Genomic DNA, 17,432 nt, shown 5'->3' with positions numbered 1-17,432 from the left:
TTCACCTCAACACTGATCCAGAATGATGTGTCAGATGAAAAAACTTTTTTTCCTTCACACTGACTTATGGGATTAAAGTTATCAAAAAAAATGTAAAAATATGCAGAAAATAACCCAGGTAAACACAAAACATGCATTTGAAATGCTGACACTAAAATAATACCTTTCTGACAACATTAAAACGTATTTACACCCTAATGCTAACCTCTGATGTTTCCAGGGTAAAACAGTTTAACTATTTTCAAACTTTAGATGATTTAAAAAAAACTTTTGAGTTTTACTTTAACATTTTAATTTACCAAATCATGGCTTTTCGTTTTGTTTCACCATGAACTAGCCGCCTTTTTAAGGTCATACCGCTGTTTCTAGGGCTGTGGATCGTTGCTCAGCTTGACCAATCAAACCAGGATTCTTTTAAATATAAAGTTTGTTGCTTTTTCTGTCTTTTTATTGGATGTATGAAAATGTAAATTATTTGTTTTAAATTACCATCATTTATACCTTCATTCAGAACAGGAATTTAGAATCAACAAAACTGATAAAAACGCAAAGATTTAGAAATGGTGTTGGTCATTTTAAACACTTTTTTTTGTCAACCTTTTGGGTAAGTTCAGCAGTAACATAAAGAACATATAAAGCATAAACAATACAATTGTTTTCTTTTGATCTTTTCTCTAAGCATTACACATTGATGCAGAGCCCGCATGAAAAAAGTTGTTTTTTCCTGCATCAGAATCAGCGGATTCACGTTGATTACAGCAGAGCAGCATATCAGTGCGACGCTGCGTTTCTCCGCTTCAGAATCCGCTGGAGTTTCATTAATTGAGTCAACTGTTGAAGAGTTACCATAACCAAAAGAATGCAAACACTAGAGCTAAAGCTCCGATGTTAAAGCAAATTCTTTATTTTCAGAATTGATGTCAGTGAGCAGAACTTCAGTCTCAGTTTCTGAACAAAAAAAATCTCTTACTAGTTTTATTTGGAAAACCGAAGATTTGTTTACTTCCAGTGACAGTAACAGCACTCTTTCGGCTTCGTTTTGTTCACAAACTTAAAGTCCAACATCATTCTGCATTTCAGAGCAAAAGTACATCTACTGACAATACAGACTACGGACATTTTCTATGTCAGGGATCTGCAACCTGCTTATCTCTCCATAGTGGCTCTCTGGCTAAAGAAAAACAAAATAATAGTATTTTCTCTAGTAAAGATGACTGAATTAGCATTTATTTAATTTAGATGAGTTAAGTTTATAGATTTATAGCTGAGGTGCACCTGAAAGATAAACTATGTGAAGCTTTTGACATCCCTGATGACTTGAAGAGGTCTCGTTTGGTCAATGCCTCCTCCAGAATACACAGATTTCAAATACTAAACAAAACTTTGGTAAGAAGTCTGATCTTTTATGAGTTTAAAGCAAATATTGTCCAGAGCTGCACTGGGATGATTCGGTCTGGCACAAGGCGTCTTATTTTGAAAGGAAAGGGTTCGAGCTTCTGTCAGATGAAAAAATAATTTTACACGTTGATAAAATGCTGGTTTATTTTAATTTTTCTGTTTTTGTTCATGCCACAAAAGAAGCATAATTCATACTTATCATTAAAACATACATTGTAATGAAAGCAAACCAGTGTGAAAACAAGAGTTTTGGGCTTCCAGTAGAAATCCAGCCTGACTGGCTCTTTTACTGTTAACGGTTGCAGACCCCTGACCTATTGTGTTCATCTTTCCTTTTGACTGGTCCAGAGTTTCACAAAGATGTTGGAAATGATCAAATATCTTAAACAAGACAAGTGTTTGGATTTCTTTGGTTGTGGTTTCTTCTTTGAACTCCTGCACTGATCCCATTTCTATGACTTTTCTCCTAAAAACTCCCTAAACTAAAAATGATTTAGGATCATTTTGTATTTACTTGGGTTATTTTCAGGAGACATTTGAATCATGTAAAATGATTTTTAATCCACATTTCAACCACACCAGACGTCTCTTTTCCTCAATTAATCTTACAACTAACTTAAATGTTAGTTTAGATGTTAGTTTAGTTAAAACCTTTACCTAAAGTTTAGTTTGGGCCAAACAAGCATGCCCTGCTCTGCTTCAGATCTTAGTTGTCTTTATTTTAAAAGCCAAAACCAAAGAGGATGCTAAAAAAAAATATTTAACAATTTCAAGTTAGAAAACAGCTTTCAGTGCGACTCTGATGGAGATAAAACTAGGAAACAACTGAAAATTGTATTTACTTCTAGAAACTTTCATTCTATGTTGTAAAAACGGTTTGTTAAAAATTTTTTTGGGTTTCCACAGCAAAATGAATCCCATTCTTCTAGACGGAATTTTCTGTTTTTGTATAATTTAGGTTTTTGTGTGTTAATATAACATGGAAACATGACAAAATAAAGGTAGTGTCACATGGGAGAGGTTGTACTGATTAAAACGATACCAAACAAGAAGCAGGTAGTCTTTCAAACTGAAAATACAGATTCAAAAGTAGACAAAAAGGGAGTTTTAGGCTCTAGGCTCCAGAGGGTTAAACAGAATTGAGACTTTTAGTTCTTCACCGAGATGTTTATCTTTAATTTTTGTCCCATTAGGGAGAAATATACAGATTTCCACTCACATGAAGTGTACAGTCACATGGAAGTCATTGCAAACAAACGTCCATTCACAAATCTAAAGGGAAGCTCATTTTCTTCTTTCTCACACTAAAGTAACTAACAAACTTCTGACAATTCTGTATTAAAAAGCCTTAAAAACAACATTATTATCGATGAGTAGATAAGATAAAAAAGTCCTTTGTTTGTATTACAGATAAAAAGGGGGGTCAGGCAGTAAAACATGTGAAAAATTAGGCAATTTACATATTTACAAAGTTTTAGTGCAGAGACAAAAGAAAAATAAGGAGGAAGAAGAATTGCACCGTGGGTATAAGTAATGTAACAGAAATTGCACAGCATATTTTTAGAGTAATACCAAAAGATATAAACTCTTTATCTTGAACACAAACTTCCCCTGCTGACTGGATATGATTTCCAGCTTCTCGGTCCATGTTTGAAGCTCCTCTCTCCAGAAGCATCAGACTCCTCTGAGCTGAGCGTTCAGGTTCATCCGGTAAACCAGCGAACACAAAGAGCATAAAGAGGCGTCTGTGTTTAACGCTCCGGTCACTTTAACATGACAGCTCGTTCTGTTTGTCCATCTGTCTGTCAGTTGCTGTACATTGTACATTTCTGCCGGTCTATGTCTGTTGGCTTGTATCTCTGTGGCGGTCGTCACTCACCTCTGACAGCCCCATCACCAGCCTCCTCCTCCTCCTCCTCCTCCTCCTCCCCGATCAGAGTTCTGCCGTCATGAGCGCTCTGGGCTCTGCTCAGCATAATCCAGAACAGCAGCTGTTAAAGCAGCAAAAGCACAGCTGGAGCCCCCCCTCTGCCTCCTGCATGCAGGAAAACCGATCTGGAGGCTACAGCAGCTGTTACTGCCAGAAGACGCTCAATGTTTAATATTTCTATCCTCAGACAGTTTTTGATCCTAAACGTTTTATACAACAACTTTAAAGTCCCACTGATCCTCCTTTTTATTCTGAAATCCTTCCTAGTCGTCTTTTCATTGGCCAGAATCTTAAAAAATCTGCATCACTATTCAGGACATAGTTTCTGCAGAGCGGCAGGAGTTTATTAGAAATTCTCCACAGAGTTGTGGGCTTGACTGTTTGTGCAGAGCAACCCCGCCCCCTCTTCCGGTCACCCATAATTGACCTATCTGTTTATACGCTCTCCCACTAGCTTACAGCCCCTCACGCTCATGACCTAAACAGATGATGTGGCTGTATTTGAATGCTGCTGCTGGAGGCCCTCATCCAATCAGGTGCGCTGAACAATTTGGGCACCAATCTGCCACCAGGAGGGGGGAAAAACAAGGAAAGACAGAAAAACTTCCTCTGCAGCAGAAGACAAAAGAAATGAAACATACATCCTCAGCCATAACACACATATAGTAGAGAGCTGCTGGCAAACTGCATGAACAAAAATCCCCTTTGAATGTTTTTAAAATAAAAAAATAATAAGTTCTTCATGTTTTTAAAGCTACAAGGTTTCCCCTGTAATGAGTAGATTTTGGTTTTGAGCCTGCTAGCTTAAATTGAAGTTAGCATCACCCCTATCTGTCCCCACCCATGACTCCTCCCACCTCCTCCTCATTGCATGGCTCCTCCCTTTCATTTTGTGTCACTCTGTTACTTCAGTCTGTTTTTAATTTTCCTTTTTCCCCTCCTTTTTCTTACGTGTAACTCTGTGTTCTGTTGTTTGGCTGTTTCGTGCCGGTGGTTCACTGTCGGCTGGTTGTGTGTGTGTCTCCGTGTGTCGTCGCGGTGGGTGTTATCTAGGTTTGGCCAGCAAAGTCATTTGCACTCAACAGTTTCAAAAGATACCGCTGGTTCCCCCGGCGACGGTTGCCCCTGCCAACGCGGTTGTCAACGGCAACGACACCACGTTTCATCAGATCCATATCCTGCCTCCACCGCCTCCTCCTCCACCACATTCCCATCAGCCACTGCTTCCACTTTTCACTTCCTTTGGCTATAACAGGTCGCCCGTGACAACTCCACAGGGAGACACACCCACTGCCCCAGGTACACACCCACTTTTCATTATTATTATTATTATTATTATTATTATTATTATTATTATTATTATTAGTGTTATAAGCAAAGCTTCAAGGGATCCCTTCTCACTTTTTTTTTAAATCTATTTTTGTCAACTTTAATTGATCACGTAAAATTCTAATTAGTGTCAGAATAAGTTGTCCCAAGAAGGTATCCTTTAAAGTTTTCTATTCTGTTTCATAATTTATGTAAGGATATATGTTCTTCATTATGTCTAACATTGTTTTTCTTCCACACTTTCTGTTGACATTCTCATTAGTGAGAGTCAATCAACCCAAAGAAAATACGGTTAGGAGTTACTTTATTCTAAATCCTGTAATGCGGTGCGTGTTTACCTTGACAAATTTAGTAAAATAAATAAATAAATCTCAGTGTTTCAGGGGTGAAATCTCTAAACGTAACAGTCAGTTATCAAATAGAATGTTGTTCTTTGTCTTTTGAGTGCTGCAGTCAATCAGAAATAGTAATAATGATGCACTGTGGCTTATTAAACCTATTTAACCTTATAACTAAGTCAGGTGAGCTACTAATTACTTATTGCATCAATGTCACACTAAAGTGTTTGGATGAGTTCTCTAATATCGTTATAACATTGAACATTGTGCTTTCAATCGAAAGAAATTGATAGATCGATTTGGTAGATTTGCCTTTAAAGATGATCATTTTTCTACTTCTTATTAAAGCCTTTAACACCTGAGGTGTCGCCAGCACCACATATATAATACACGCTCTTTAAAACGGTGTTCCCTCTTATTCAGGGGGTTAGGGACCAAAGAGATCCGCAAAAACCCCAAATCCACGAGTACGATGGACTAACGTTAATTTCGTCAGCGGCTAAAGAGTTACGCTATTCCACAAGGTTGGAAACAATGACGCAAAAGCTCCAGTGTAAAAGGATGAACTGTTTTGCCTTTTGAAGTATTGTTTAAAGACCTGATCTGGAGTTTTTGCTCAATTTAGATAAACACCTTTAAACATGCTACATCAGCTGCAGCATTTGTTAAAGTCAAGGCCCAGGGGCCGCCCCTTCGGGTTATTCTATCCGGCCCTCCAGATCATTTTATTTATTGTTATTAATGGTATGATGTTATCTTGAGCTTATTTCTAACATGTATAATTTTATAGAGAGTAAAATATTGAAAGTTATTTAAGGTGTAAGTTGATTTATTCTGGAATAATATTCCTGACTTTTTATGATTCATAATTATGTTAAAAAGCTTTAAACTCTTAAAAATTGACTATTCTGCTAGCTTTTTGGACTATTTTTGCATTTACTAAGATTTTTTAGGCTATTTTGGCATTTACCTAAAATTTCAGCTACATGCTTGGTGTTAATGCTAATTTAAGCTTTTGTTTCAGTTTTTTCGGCTATTTTAGAGTTTAGCTAATATTTCAGCTACATGATAGCTTTTTTTTTTAAAGTAAATTTAGGCTTTTTTGTACTTCTTTAGGCTGTTTTCGACTTAGACTAATATTTAGACACTAATTGTTTTGGCTAATTTAGGCTTTTTTTCCAGTTTTTTAGGAAACTTTGAAGTTTAGCTATTTTTCAGCTGCATGCTAGCTGTTTTGACTAATTTGGGATATAGCTAATAATTTAGCTGGTTATTAGCTTCAGCGTTTTCAGCTATTAGCTTCAGTGATTTCATTTTATCACAGGTAATGCTATATATCTATTTCATAATTAGGCTTAAAAGTCACAGTTTTACAGTTTTAAAAATGTATTTTTAGTGTTCAATAAATGTTTATCCAGTTCGGCCCGTGACCTAAGGTGTGTTTAGGATTTTGGCTTCTTGTGCAATTGAGTTTGACACCTGTGAACTACAGCTGCAGCACACAAAAAAAAAAAAACACACAGTAGAGCCTTTTAGTGTTATGTTATAAGTAACGCTGTACTTGATAAAACTAACTGTTACTATCAGCCTAAATTAGATAACCCAGTGAGATCAAAATGTCCTCTCAGACTTGTATTTGGTTTATTTGTGGTATATCCCAATTTCCTTCACATTTCTCTTTCTTTTCATTTATTCCCCATTTCTCTTTCCTTTATTATTTTTTTCCTGTTTCTCTGTTCATCATCCCCGTTGCAGCGGCCATGACGACCCTTCCTATTTTCCCACTGATATACCACATACACTCCTCTGCCTTAGACGGTGTTTCTCGTCCTGTCCTTGTCTTGTGGTGCCATCGTATCTGATCTGTTTAACGTTGCTTTAACCCGCCTGACCTCAGACCAAAACTTGTTTGTCATGAGAGGAGAGAGGTAGAAGCTGTAGCAGTCACACGAAACACAACGAGAAAGCCATCAGTTTAACACTGTAGAGTTAGGTCATTGAAATTTAAGGTTAATAGATTTGCAAAAAGTTTTTAAAGTGCATTTTGAATGTTCTATTTTTTTCCAAACAGATATTTTATATCTAAGTTAAAAGTGCAAAATACTAGACAAAACATTATCCCAAATAAATAAAGTAAAGCGTGTTATAACCTGTGAAATGCCAGGTTTAAGGATTTTGACGGTAAGGTAAGCTTATCTGTCAACAAGCGCCTTCTGTGGACGCCGTTTTGTCACCTCCAGGAGACTGAACCCTTTCAGACAGATTTGCTGACCTTCAACACTAAAATCTAAGAAAGTTCTAATCCATTAATGACAAGATGTCCTAAATGGTGCATCATTTTACTAATTAGTGGGTTTAAAGGGTAGAGGAGGTCTTTTTCCTTTGTCTGCATGGAGGGAAGTAAAATGGCCACAAGAAGGAGCTGTGTTGTCACATGAAAGCAAAGGAAATTGTTGATTGTTTCTCTGGAGCACTGCATACCCCACATATAAACCATTAACAAACCCTCCCTAGATGTTTTTAATGGTTTATGACGCTCTCCAAATGCACTACAGCAGTCCCATTGCAATGCTTTACATATATAATCACACACTTATGGATGTATTATATATGTGTGTGTATGTACATTATGGTATATATGTGTATATACACAGGTATGGTCAAATAAATGAATTTATGTGCTACGTTTTCATTTATCTATAAGCTGTATTTTTCTGTGTGTGTTTGCGAGGATGAGATGGAGAGAATGTATGAAGATAGAAAAGTTCAGTCTCTTTTAAGGTTGATAAACCGTCTTTTATCATTTCTCTCCTCCCCAGTGGGCCCTGTCTGCATTTTATAGTTTTCCATTCTTCATTACTGCCTGGTATTTCACAATTCCAGTCTTAGGAAGTGTGGAATATCAGGCACGTTTTGAAAATGAATCCTCTTCTCAAACAAAGTAAGGGCAAGTATTTCCTGAGACGTCTGACTACAGACCCCGGTGTGACTAGACCCACTTGAACTGTGTTTGAGAGAAGAAAATTAGCGTTTTCTTATTTAAAAAAATGCTGAAAAAAAGCACATAAAAATATTTTTTTATAGTAGCCTGTTCATGTATTTGTTTAAAAGTGCTTTCAGATAAGCTCCAAATCTGAATTCTTCCCCTCTCCCTTCCTCTCCTTTGAAGGGAGAGTTTAAGTGTGAGTCTGTCCAGGAAATGTATTTTTTAAATCCGACCCTCCAAATGGAGGGATACAGTCCTCCCGCATGAAGATAATAGCTTTAATATGTTGTGTTCCACGATTTTTGTGAGTGCTTTGCAACTGTTAGCATGTTACTCTCTGCAGAGCAGAGCTCACGGAACTGCTGTTTAAAGAGAAGCAGACACTTTGATGGAAACTTTGAGGAAGCGCTAGACAGTTACACGTGCTTTAGCGTTAGCACCTCATGTCCACTAGTATTTGTTAGCAAACTGTGGATTTTTTAAGCGTTAATATATTAATCTACAATATTATGTTTGTGTGTTTATCAAAGTTGTATCTCACTGGGACATGACAAATCAAACAGTAACAGGAGTTTTCCCCAAATCTACCAAAGTATTTTCCGATAATATTGCAGTTTTCTTGTGTATAGGTTGTAAGCAGGTCTTTTTTGTGGCTAGCTTGATCTGGATTGCTAATTCTTGAAATTATTGCTGGCTAAAAACAGAAATAGAAATCCTGACATTTTGGAAATATGTTGTTAGTTCTGTGTACTATACAAATATTTGATGCTAATTTGTGCTTTTTTTCAATCATTTTTTGTTTCTAACGCTTGTGAGCTGTTATAGTACGCTGAAAAACAACTCGCTTGATGCAACTAAATAACTACTAGAACGTGGCTTAACTATAAAACTATTTGCAGGCCAGATCAGCTACAGGAAAGTACCATGTGTGGCCGTCTTTGGTGGTAGAGAAATGTAAACTCTGAAACACGAGCACAAGTGTGGACAAAAGCAAACGGCCCCTTCAGGAGGCAGAATCTTCTTCTTTGGGCCCCGTCTCCAATGGGACAGCAGCTCCTCGGGGTCAGTTTAGGGTAGGCGAGCGTTAATGGTGGTGTTCTGTGTTGAAGGTTGTCGAGGCTCAGAGGCAAGTCCTCACAGTTCTCCCACTCCATCCAGCGGGCCCCATGGAGGCTCCAATGAAGAAATCTGGGTTCTGCGCAAGCCCGTGGCAGGTAACTAAGCTGCGCTGCGCTGAGCCCTCGACCGCTGACTCCTTAGAGTCTGACCAGGGGCCAAACAGTATCTGACGTCTGCAGGCAAAATCTGTTCCGCCCGGCACCTCCGTGCCTGTGGGATAGCGAGCAGAACCTGCCGATGTGCTGCTTTGAGCCAGTTTATGTCTGAGGGCTCTCAGATACTCTTTGACCTGCTCCTGACAGCCTCCCATGTTATGCTTATCCCTCATCTGAACCCAGCTGAACTCAGTAGCCTCATGTGTAGGCTGCAGGCATCCGCATCGGTCTACAGTCTGTGTGCGTGTGTGACTTGCAACTGGTTTTACTGGGATGTTTCATGTGGGGGAGCTGAGGAGGAAAGGGTTGTTGTGTAATGAATGCAGAAGTGAGCGGCATGTCTTTACTCCACTCTTGAGTTCGTCCTTCAGTCGTCCGTCAGATTGTCTCTCCGTCCTGTCCATCCATTCACACGCTGCCCAGTGCATTTCAGTGGAGAGTTTTCACAGTCTTCTATTGGAAATCAGCTAAACCGCTGTGTGTGTGTGTTTGTGTGTCTGTGTGACTGGATGTACTGTTGTTTTGACAAAAAACGCACATATTGTTTGGGTGGATGGATGGCCTGTGGCTGCATGTGGATGTTGTTGGGTGGTTGTGTGTGTCTGCTTGATACAGGTGGAGACCGCAGCAGCGTGGGAAGCTCTGGAAGTGTGACCAGCTTGAGGTCTTCGGGCAGCGGTCAGAGCGCCGGCAGCGCTCCACACATTCTCCACGCTCAAGCAGAGGGTGTTAAGGTACCACACAAACTGAAAACCCACCTAACTACAGTCTTAGCATCACTTGGTGTCGTTTTATGGTGCTATTTGTCTCTTAAAGTGAGGTCGATCCAGCTAAAAATGTATAAATGTGAGCGCGTGAAAAGGGAAGAATCAAAAATCACGTTTTACTTATTGAAGAACAGTTATTGTTTGCTCTTTAACACTTTAACACTAGAGCTCTTTGAACTAACAAAAATTTCAAAATTGACGTAATTACTACAAATTCTGCTGGTACAACACATTCTCACTCCCTAGTCCGCACGTATTGACGTATGAATAAGGACCCCTCGTCACTTTTTGATGTTTTGGGTGTCTCCAACTCGTCATTTTTTGACATACTGGCTGTTCCCATGAAATCACGGGTCCCCAGCCTCCGGGCTGCGAACCAGAACCGGTCCAGTACCACATACCAGTACCCTAACCCAGGGGTCTGCAGCCTGAGGCTTTGGAGCCACATGTGGCTCTTTATTTTATCTCTCTAACTTTAATGAAACATGCTAACAATTGAATAAATAATAGATTAGTTTTTTAAGTTTTATCATTTCTGTTTAGATTTTTAACATCTTAAGCATCTAAGCAAAAAATCTTTAATTTACTGTCAAAAATGATGTAGAAATGTTCTTTAAATTTGTGCTTTTAATTTATAGTTAGTCACATAAAAGTCTCTAAAAGTTTTTTTATTTGGTTGAATTGTACTAAAGTGGTTAACGTTTTGAGCAAAAGTGGTTTAAAATGATAGAAAATGATTTAGAGTTGTGGGTGTTCAATAAAAATCTCAGGTTATTTTAAATGTTTTGAGCTTTTTTTTTTAATAAATAGATTCTACTAAAATGTTTATTTTTAAGATTAAAAGGAAAAGAAGCACACCAAAATCCTAATGAGAAAAACATCATGTTTGACTGTCTTCCTTTTTCAAGTAAAGCTGCTGCAGCAGGAGGAGCTTTTTGACAGGGGGTGGGTTTTATTCGCAACTCGTGTGCGCTGCTGTCAAGACTAAAATAAGTTACAACTGTTATATGTAGAAATATGTATTCACTGATGTAACTCAATTATTGCAATATTTAAAAACTAAATTTATAAATAAGTGCTTAGTTGCCAAAAAAGCATAAATATTGTGCATTTATCACTAAGTGGGACTTTGCAGCTCTTGTTTGATTCTGGTCTTTAAGAAACTAGACCAAATGGTTCTTTTAGCGTTAAAGGTTGCAGAACCCTGCCTCAACCCGACACCAGACTAGTTGCGGTACTGACCCAAACCTGTACCAGACGCGGTGCCAGGCGCAAACCGGACGCTGTACAGGACTCGAACCAGTACCGGGTTAAAGCTAGGGTACTGGTACTGCATCCGTTACTGCGTTCTGAGAGTTGCTGACTTAGGATTTTACGAACAGCCAATATGTCAAAAATTACTGTGTTGGAGACACCCAAAACATGAAAAAGTGACGCGGAGGGGTCCTTAACCAAACGTCAATATGTGACGAGTTGGAGATGAGAATGTGTTGGATGGTATGGAGCACTTTACAGTAGTGAAGTGTTTACCTAATCGTGTTAAATCAGCTGACTGTGATGGAGAAAGCAGCTTCACACCATGTGTCCAACGTAAACATAAAGTCAAGTTTTGAAAAGCTGCTTTTCTCCACGTCGTTTATGTTACTTAATTACACAAAGACTTCACGACTTTAAAATGTTGCATGTCCGTGCAACGCTGCTTTCCTCAGCTTCAGAACCTGCTGGAATTACATGTAACATCACCTTTGGTCTCATAAAACTACCAGGGATCTAATTTGAGTGTAACGATTCATTTTAACAACAATTCGATCCATGTCATAATTTGTGGTTGCTAATCTGATTCATCATCAATGTTGGTTTATTGTGAAAAATCCAATTGGATCCGACTCACCGACCTAAAATCGATCCAGGACATCTTTATTCCAAACTTCCACCAGTGTGACTCAGAGATAAATACCTGGTAGTGAACAGTGCAGCTGAAGTTTTGCATTTTTTTCTTTAAGATAATAAATAAAATATGTGTAAAAACAAATAAGTAAACAAGAATGAATGTCAAATCCATTCACATTTTAGTTTGATAAAGTTCAGTTCTTTTTCCACATCAGAATAATGATTATTAGAACATTCAACCTCACTCTATGGTCACATCACTTTGTAAATTCTGTTTGATTTGTCAAAAAAATCTATTCTATTTATTTTGAAACAATTTTCAATGGTATAGATAGATTTGATTCTGTTTCAGACGGATCAATCTGGTTGGATCGTAGGCATAGAAATCGATTATCGAAATTGAATGATAAGAAATCGTTACACCCCTAAAACATAATTAATAAATAAATAATAACTAATTTATTGCGGGAGGAAAATCAGTGAACTACACTGAGAAAAGGTTGTAGAAATTACAGCTGAAGGCAGAAATGAATGCAAATAGAGAAAAACTAACCAAAAAATACATTTCCAACAGATTTTTGTTGTATTGGTGTTGGTGAAGCTGTCAGGATTGGCACAAAAGAATGTTTTTTTTGTGTGTTTGTTTTAGGATTTTTCTAAAACGTTTTGGTCCTACATTCACCAAACTGTTACAGCCTTAACACATTTGATCTTGGAGCACATTTTTGACAGTTTAAGGTTAATATCATTTAAGATAACTTGGAACGAGTAACCATATTTTTCCATTCAATTTTCACTTGGAAGTACACATCACTAACATCTCACCCAGACACAAGTTTGTTTCACTGTCACTAAACATCTCTGCACCATCAGTGGATGTCTCAAGGTTTTTGTTTTGTACAATCATAGTAAAACTTAACAGGTTTTCTAAACTTTATGTCACACCTAAATCAATTTGAAAAAAAGAGAAATTACAAACCTGTAAGCTTTTTAGGAGAATAAGAAAAATGCTTGTTCCAATTGTAAGGATTTTTTATGTTTGTCATTTCTATAAATGTGCTGGAACAACATGTTTTTCATTTTTAACCCTAGAAAACCCAAGAACAATTTACTTATGGGTTTTTAAAGTTAATGCAACTAGTTTTGTGTTTGTTTTCTTGTTCACTTATTCATTAAACTAAAGAAAACATTTTTTTTAAATGACATAAAAGAATAAATATATTTTAGAAGAATAAAAAACTGCGGCCACATTTGACACCATGGGATCTCTGGAGTTAGTCGATATCCCCTGCTTTTTAAAAAAAGAGAAATGTTATAATTGATTTAATTTCATGATTATTTCATGTTAAATCATCTGATATATGACAAGAGAAATATTAGAGCCATGAGACCAAAACATATTTTTAGGTGTATTCACCCAGATCATAACAAAAAAGTAACAAGTTGCTGGAGATTTATCATCATTAGTGTCAAATGTTTATCAAAAGAGTTGGGTCTTTCTACATCAGGGGTGTCAAACTCAATCACACAAGAGGCCAAAATCCTAAACACACTTTAGGTCGCGGGCCGAACAGGATAAACATTTATTGAAGACACTAAAAACAAAATTTTTAAAACTTTAAAACTGTAACTTTTTTACATATTTATGAACTAGATATATAACATTACCTGCAATAATGCTCGTGTGAATGCTGTAAGCTGAATTTGGTTGCTGAAGATGCTAGTGCTGATAGCAGAAGATGCTGAAATTGATAGCTGAAAACACTGAAGCTAATAGCTAAATAACCCTGAAGCTGATAGCCAGCTAAAATATTAGCTAAATGCCAAATTAGCCTAAAAAAACAAACAAAAAACAGCTAGCATGTTGCTGAAAAATAGCTTAACTTCCAAATAGCCACAAAAATTAGAAAAAAGCCCAAATTAGCCAAAACAGCTGCATGTAGCTATTAGCTAAACTCCAAAACAGCCTCAAAAACTTAAAAAGAAAAGCCTAAATTAAAACAGCTAGCATGTAGCTGAAATGTTAGCTATACTCCAAAAATGCCTAAAATATCTTAGTAAATGCCAAAATAGTCCCAAAAAGCTAGCAGTATTCCAATTTTTAAAAATGTTAAAACTGTAATTTTTTAACATAATTATGAATAATAAAAGACAGGAATATTATTCCAGAATAAATCAACTTAAACCTTAAATAACTTTCAATATTTTACTCTCCATAAAAATATATTATGTAAAAATTATACAAGTTAGAAATAAGCACAAGATAACATCGGGCCATTGATAACAATAAAATAAAATTACCCGGAGGGCCTGATCCGGCCCCCGGGCCTGATCCGGCCCCCGGGCCTTGACTTTCTACAGACACACAAACCAGCTGTTGATATGGTGTCTCACCTGTTCAGATCACTGTTGTGCACACACTTGTGTAGATTTTTATCACACTTACTCTCATGCTCCACTGCAACAGCTCAGTAAGAGACATTTGTTTGGAGCTTGAATTCTCTGTTTCTCAGTTATTTATGTTGTACCAAATCACTACAAAAGAGTAAATGAAAATACTCATGGAAATCCAACTTCGTGTCATTTCAGCTTCTGGCCACGGTGTTGTCGCAGTCGGCCAAAGCCAAGGAGCATCTGATGGAACAGTCCATGTCTGTGGACCAGCCTGCAGGTAAGACAGGTGGAACATCGAGCTGCTTGGTTTTTTAAAAGATAAAAACAGGTTGGAAAAAAAGACAATTTGAAAAGTATGAGTCAACTTTAAAAAGTGTGGTGGTGAGTTTTTCACACACCGATCTTGGCTGGTTCTGCAGACAGATGGTAAAGCAGGAGATGTGGGAGGAGGCGCAGAAGGGTGTGATTGGCTCACTGTGTTTTAGTCTCTCAGAAAGCAAACGTGTGATTGGCTGTCGGTCAGAGCGCTGATAGAGACGGAGCAGAAATCATCTGAGAGGGTTCAGACAATCTGACTCAACTGATCTGTTGATCTGCCAAAGTGACCAATGGTGTTTTCCGAACAGCCTCCACTCGGACATCGAGCCAATCGGGTTGTCCGCTGCACGAAGCGCCGCCTTATGATGCCACGGCAACCAGGAAGGGGGAGGGCCCAGGGGACGGGAAGGTAGGACGGTCCCTCTACCCTCAGACTGAGTGTAAAAGCGCTCCTCTCGTGCACACAGTCGCCTCCATCGAAAGAGAATGTATTTGCTCAGCCTCTCTTAACCACACACACAATCACACACACACAATGATGTCCCAGCGGTTCCTCTCACAGCTGGCTTCGTCCGTGCTGCGAGTGTTTGGATGCAGCCACGACACGGTGAGTGTGTGACTGGGTTTGGTGATTCCTGTGCAGCCAGCAGAGAGAGAGTATGCTGTCCGTTTTTCATTTTTGAGACTTCTTTTCCTCATCACCCACTCCTTTTGGTTGCAGCTTCTCTTCCTCCATTGCAGCTTCTTACTTATTTCTTTCCTCTGGGTTAGATCTCAAAAACCACAATCTCACTCCAGGTGTGTTGGGGTGTGGGAGTACGATCCCAGCATGGCAAAGATGTCAAATCTTCTCTTAAAATCCTTCACAATAAAATGACATTTAGGAAAAAACGTAAATCGAGCTTTGGATTTGAACGTTGAGATCGATTCACCGCAGAGCATCTTTGAACGGCAGGTGGTCATGATGAGAGTGCCTGCAGTTTATGTGTGTGCTGCTATGTAAAGCATGGTCTAATGACCATCTGTTAGCCACTGTGGAGTCCGGATTCCTCACTGGACTGTCCTCTGATCCTTCCCCCACGAGGGACGTGTTCAAAGATGGAGAAGCAGACATCATGAAGGAGAGGAAGATGACGGAGAAAAGAGTAGCACCAACGCCGGGGTAGATTGGTGTAGATTTGACTCAATTCAATCCCAGCTCCAATGTTTACATTATTTTGACTAAAGTAACAACCATTTACACAATTAAAGTAATTCCAAAAAAGCAGCTTTGAACCAAAATGCATCAATTTACAACAGTAAAGTTCTTACACGATAACATAAATTCGCTGATTCTGTTGAGAAATCCTCAAAACAAGCTTTTTTAAGCATTAGCTATAGAACCTCAGCTAATAGAACTGCTCTTTTAATATTAATAATAATAATAAAACAGTTTGAAACATGTATATTTAATCTTTTCATTTCTAATAGCCGTCCACTCTGCTCTTCTCCTTTGCCCCCTCCCTCCCCCATATATAAAAGGTTCTAGCTCCGCCCCTGACCGGAGTTGTAAACATTCATGTAAAATGATCTAATGTAGAGCTGATTTATTTGATCAAATTAACACTAAAGGTAACCAGATGAAGCATTTTTACCTGTGCCGGTCCCTAGCACGGATAAAATACCGGGATGTGTCAGGAAGGGAATCTGACTTAAAACCAAATGTCCAGATTGGTGAAAGACGTTTTGCTGTGGTGACCCCTGAAGTGAACAACAACGGGAGAACAAATAAAGGCATCTAGCAAATGTGTCAAAGTCAAAACGGTAATTTTATCCGGCCCTCCGGGTCATTTTATTTTATTGTTATTAATGACCCGATGTTATCTTGTGCTCATTTCTAACTTGTATAATTTAGACAAAATATATTTTTATGGAGAGTAAAATATTGAAAATTATTTAAGGTTTAAAGTGATTTATTCTGGAATAATATTCCTACCTTTTTATTATTCATTTCTTTTAAAGTTTTAAAAATTGTCATTCTGCTAGCTTTTTGGACTATTTTGTATTTACTACTTTTAGGCTATTTTGAAATTCAGCTAATAGTTAAGCTACATACTAGCTGTTCTGGCTAATTCTTGTGTTTTTCCAATTTTGTTAGGCAATTTTGGAGTTAAGCTAATATTTCAGCGACAGGCTAGCTGTTTTGGATAATTTAGGCTTTTTTTTCATTTTTTTAGGCTATTTTGATGTTTAGCTGCTTTTACAACTAAATGCTAGCTGTTTTAACTAACCAAGTATATGTTTTTAGCTTTTTAGGCTAATTTGGCATTTAGCTAATATTTTAGATGGCTATCAGCTTCAGTGTTTTCCTCTATCAGCTTCAGTGTTTTCAGATATCAATTTCAGCATTTTCAGCGACCGAATTCAGCTTACAGCATTCACACTAGCATCATCACAGGTAATGATATACATCTAGTTCATAATTATGTAAAAAGTTACTGTTTTAAAGTTTTAAAAAGGTAGGTTTAGTGTGTTCGATAAATGTTTATCCTAAGGTGTGTTTGAATTTGATACCCCTGATCTAGCATATAGTGAGGCAGGATGTTCCACCTTTAAAGCTGGGTTTGGTCTGTAATGTTCATCACAGATACACTTTAACTGTGAGAGACAGAATGGAAATAATTTAATGCAGGAAATCACAATGTTTGATTTTTCAAAGGTCCTATTTGTACAAAAGTGCAGAAAATAAGAACTCACCTCCTTAATCACAAACAAGAATTCTGTCCTCACAAATCTGTTACTTCTTCTTTGACATGAAGTAAAGAAACA

At 37.8% G+C, this 17,432-nt stretch overlaps 1 protein-coding gene across 8 annotated transcripts in view; it reads left to right on the top strand.

Moving 5' to 3' along the window:
* The window catches only part of caskin1 (CASK interacting protein 1), a 138,161-nt gene that overhangs the window by 93,718 nt on the left and 27,011 nt on the right, over positions 1 to 17,432 (top strand). For 5 of the 8 annotated variants that reach the window (XM_024261119.2, XM_024261122.2, XM_024261120.2 and 2 more), the window contains exons 11-15: positions 4,382 to 4,627; positions 9,091 to 9,195; positions 9,871 to 9,989; positions 14,502 to 14,583; positions 14,933 to 15,033. In XM_024261119.2, the coding sequence (XP_024116887.1) occupies positions 4,382 to 4,627; positions 9,091 to 9,195; positions 9,871 to 9,989; positions 14,502 to 14,583; positions 14,933 to 15,033 (653 nt within the window). The remainder of the gene's footprint in view (positions 1 to 4,381; positions 4,628 to 9,090; positions 9,196 to 9,870; positions 9,990 to 14,501; positions 14,584 to 14,932; positions 15,034 to 17,432) is intronic. The other 3 variants (XM_024261123.2, XM_024261121.2, XM_024261124.2) reach the window with 3 other exon arrangements.

The sequence above is a fragment of the Oryzias melastigma genome, linkage group LG8 (genome assembly GCF_002922805.2).
Source record: "Oryzias melastigma strain HK-1 linkage group LG8, ASM292280v2, whole genome shotgun sequence".
NCBI classification, from domain to species: Eukaryota; Metazoa; Chordata; class Actinopteri; order Beloniformes; family Adrianichthyidae; genus Oryzias; species Oryzias melastigma.
This window is presented reverse-complemented; position numbering and strand designations above follow the sequence as displayed.